A 743-nucleotide genomic window follows, 5' to 3' on the forward strand; every position below is an offset into this window, starting at 1 on the left:
GCTCTTCCTCCCTCCCTCCCTCGCCCCCCTCCTGTTTCCCGTACCTCCGGGAGGCCACCACCGGGGCTCCGGGGCGCTGGCGACGTCTGTTCCTCGCTGATTTTCTGCTTCAGTTTCTTGAACATGGTGACGGCCGTGTGAGGGAAAGGCGGGCGAAGGCGCTGCTGCTGCTGCTGCTGACGGGGCGCTGGCGAGTCTTCCTCCCTCTCCCTCGGAGGGCCTGACTAAAATGGGTCGATAATTTCCTGAGGCCTTTCTCGCCCTTTCCTCGCGAGAGGCCCCTCAGAACAAGGCGAGGAGGGAAAGGGTGGGGGGCTGCTCGCCGCTGACGTCGCTCACCGCTAATAATGACCCCCCCCCCTGCCGCCCCCAGCAGCGGCGGCAACCTCTGTGGTGGATTCTCCCACCCTCAAGCAGCAGGTGAACGCGCGGCACCACTGCGCACGCGCGGCCAACGTGGAGGCCGTGGGGAAAGTATGGAGCGGCTACGGTGCCGGGCAAGGGCCAAGCTTCTTCCCGACTTCTCAGTTGATTTAGGAGGTCCGGAAGGCACAAGTAACAAAACGGCCGGGCGGTGTTCTTCTGTCAACCGACTCTTCGCCGACCAGGCTAGCTCTTCTGCCCCACTAAGCTCAAATGGGAAACAGATGGGCACGTGGCCCAAACAGATTTTGGAGCGCCGTTTATTTCCCCTCCGGGAAACGGAGGTGGCGTGCAGCGCCTCGCATATAAGCGAGCATTAC

The 743-nt window shown here is 62.7% G+C and overlaps 1 protein-coding gene across 2 annotated transcripts in view; it reads right to left on the reverse strand.

The window, feature by feature from the left end:
* Window positions 1-498, reverse strand: part of GOLGA4 (golgin A4) — a 74,229-nt gene extending 73,731 nt beyond the window's left edge. For both annotated transcript variants that reach the window (XM_015405747.1, XM_015405746.1), the window contains exon 1: window positions 45-498. In XM_015405747.1, the coding sequence (XP_015261233.1) occupies window positions 45-125 (81 nt within the window). In that variant the 5' untranslated portion in view covers window positions 126-498. The remainder of the gene's footprint in view (window positions 1-44) is intronic.
* Window positions 499-743: the final 245 nt, after the last annotated feature.

This window comes from Gekko japonicus, unplaced genomic scaffold (assembly GCF_001447785.1).
Source record: "Gekko japonicus isolate JY-2015 unplaced genomic scaffold, Gekko_japonicus_V1.1 scaffold58, whole genome shotgun sequence".
In the NCBI taxonomy this organism is placed as follows: domain Eukaryota; kingdom Metazoa; phylum Chordata; class Lepidosauria; order Squamata; family Gekkonidae; genus Gekko; species Gekko japonicus.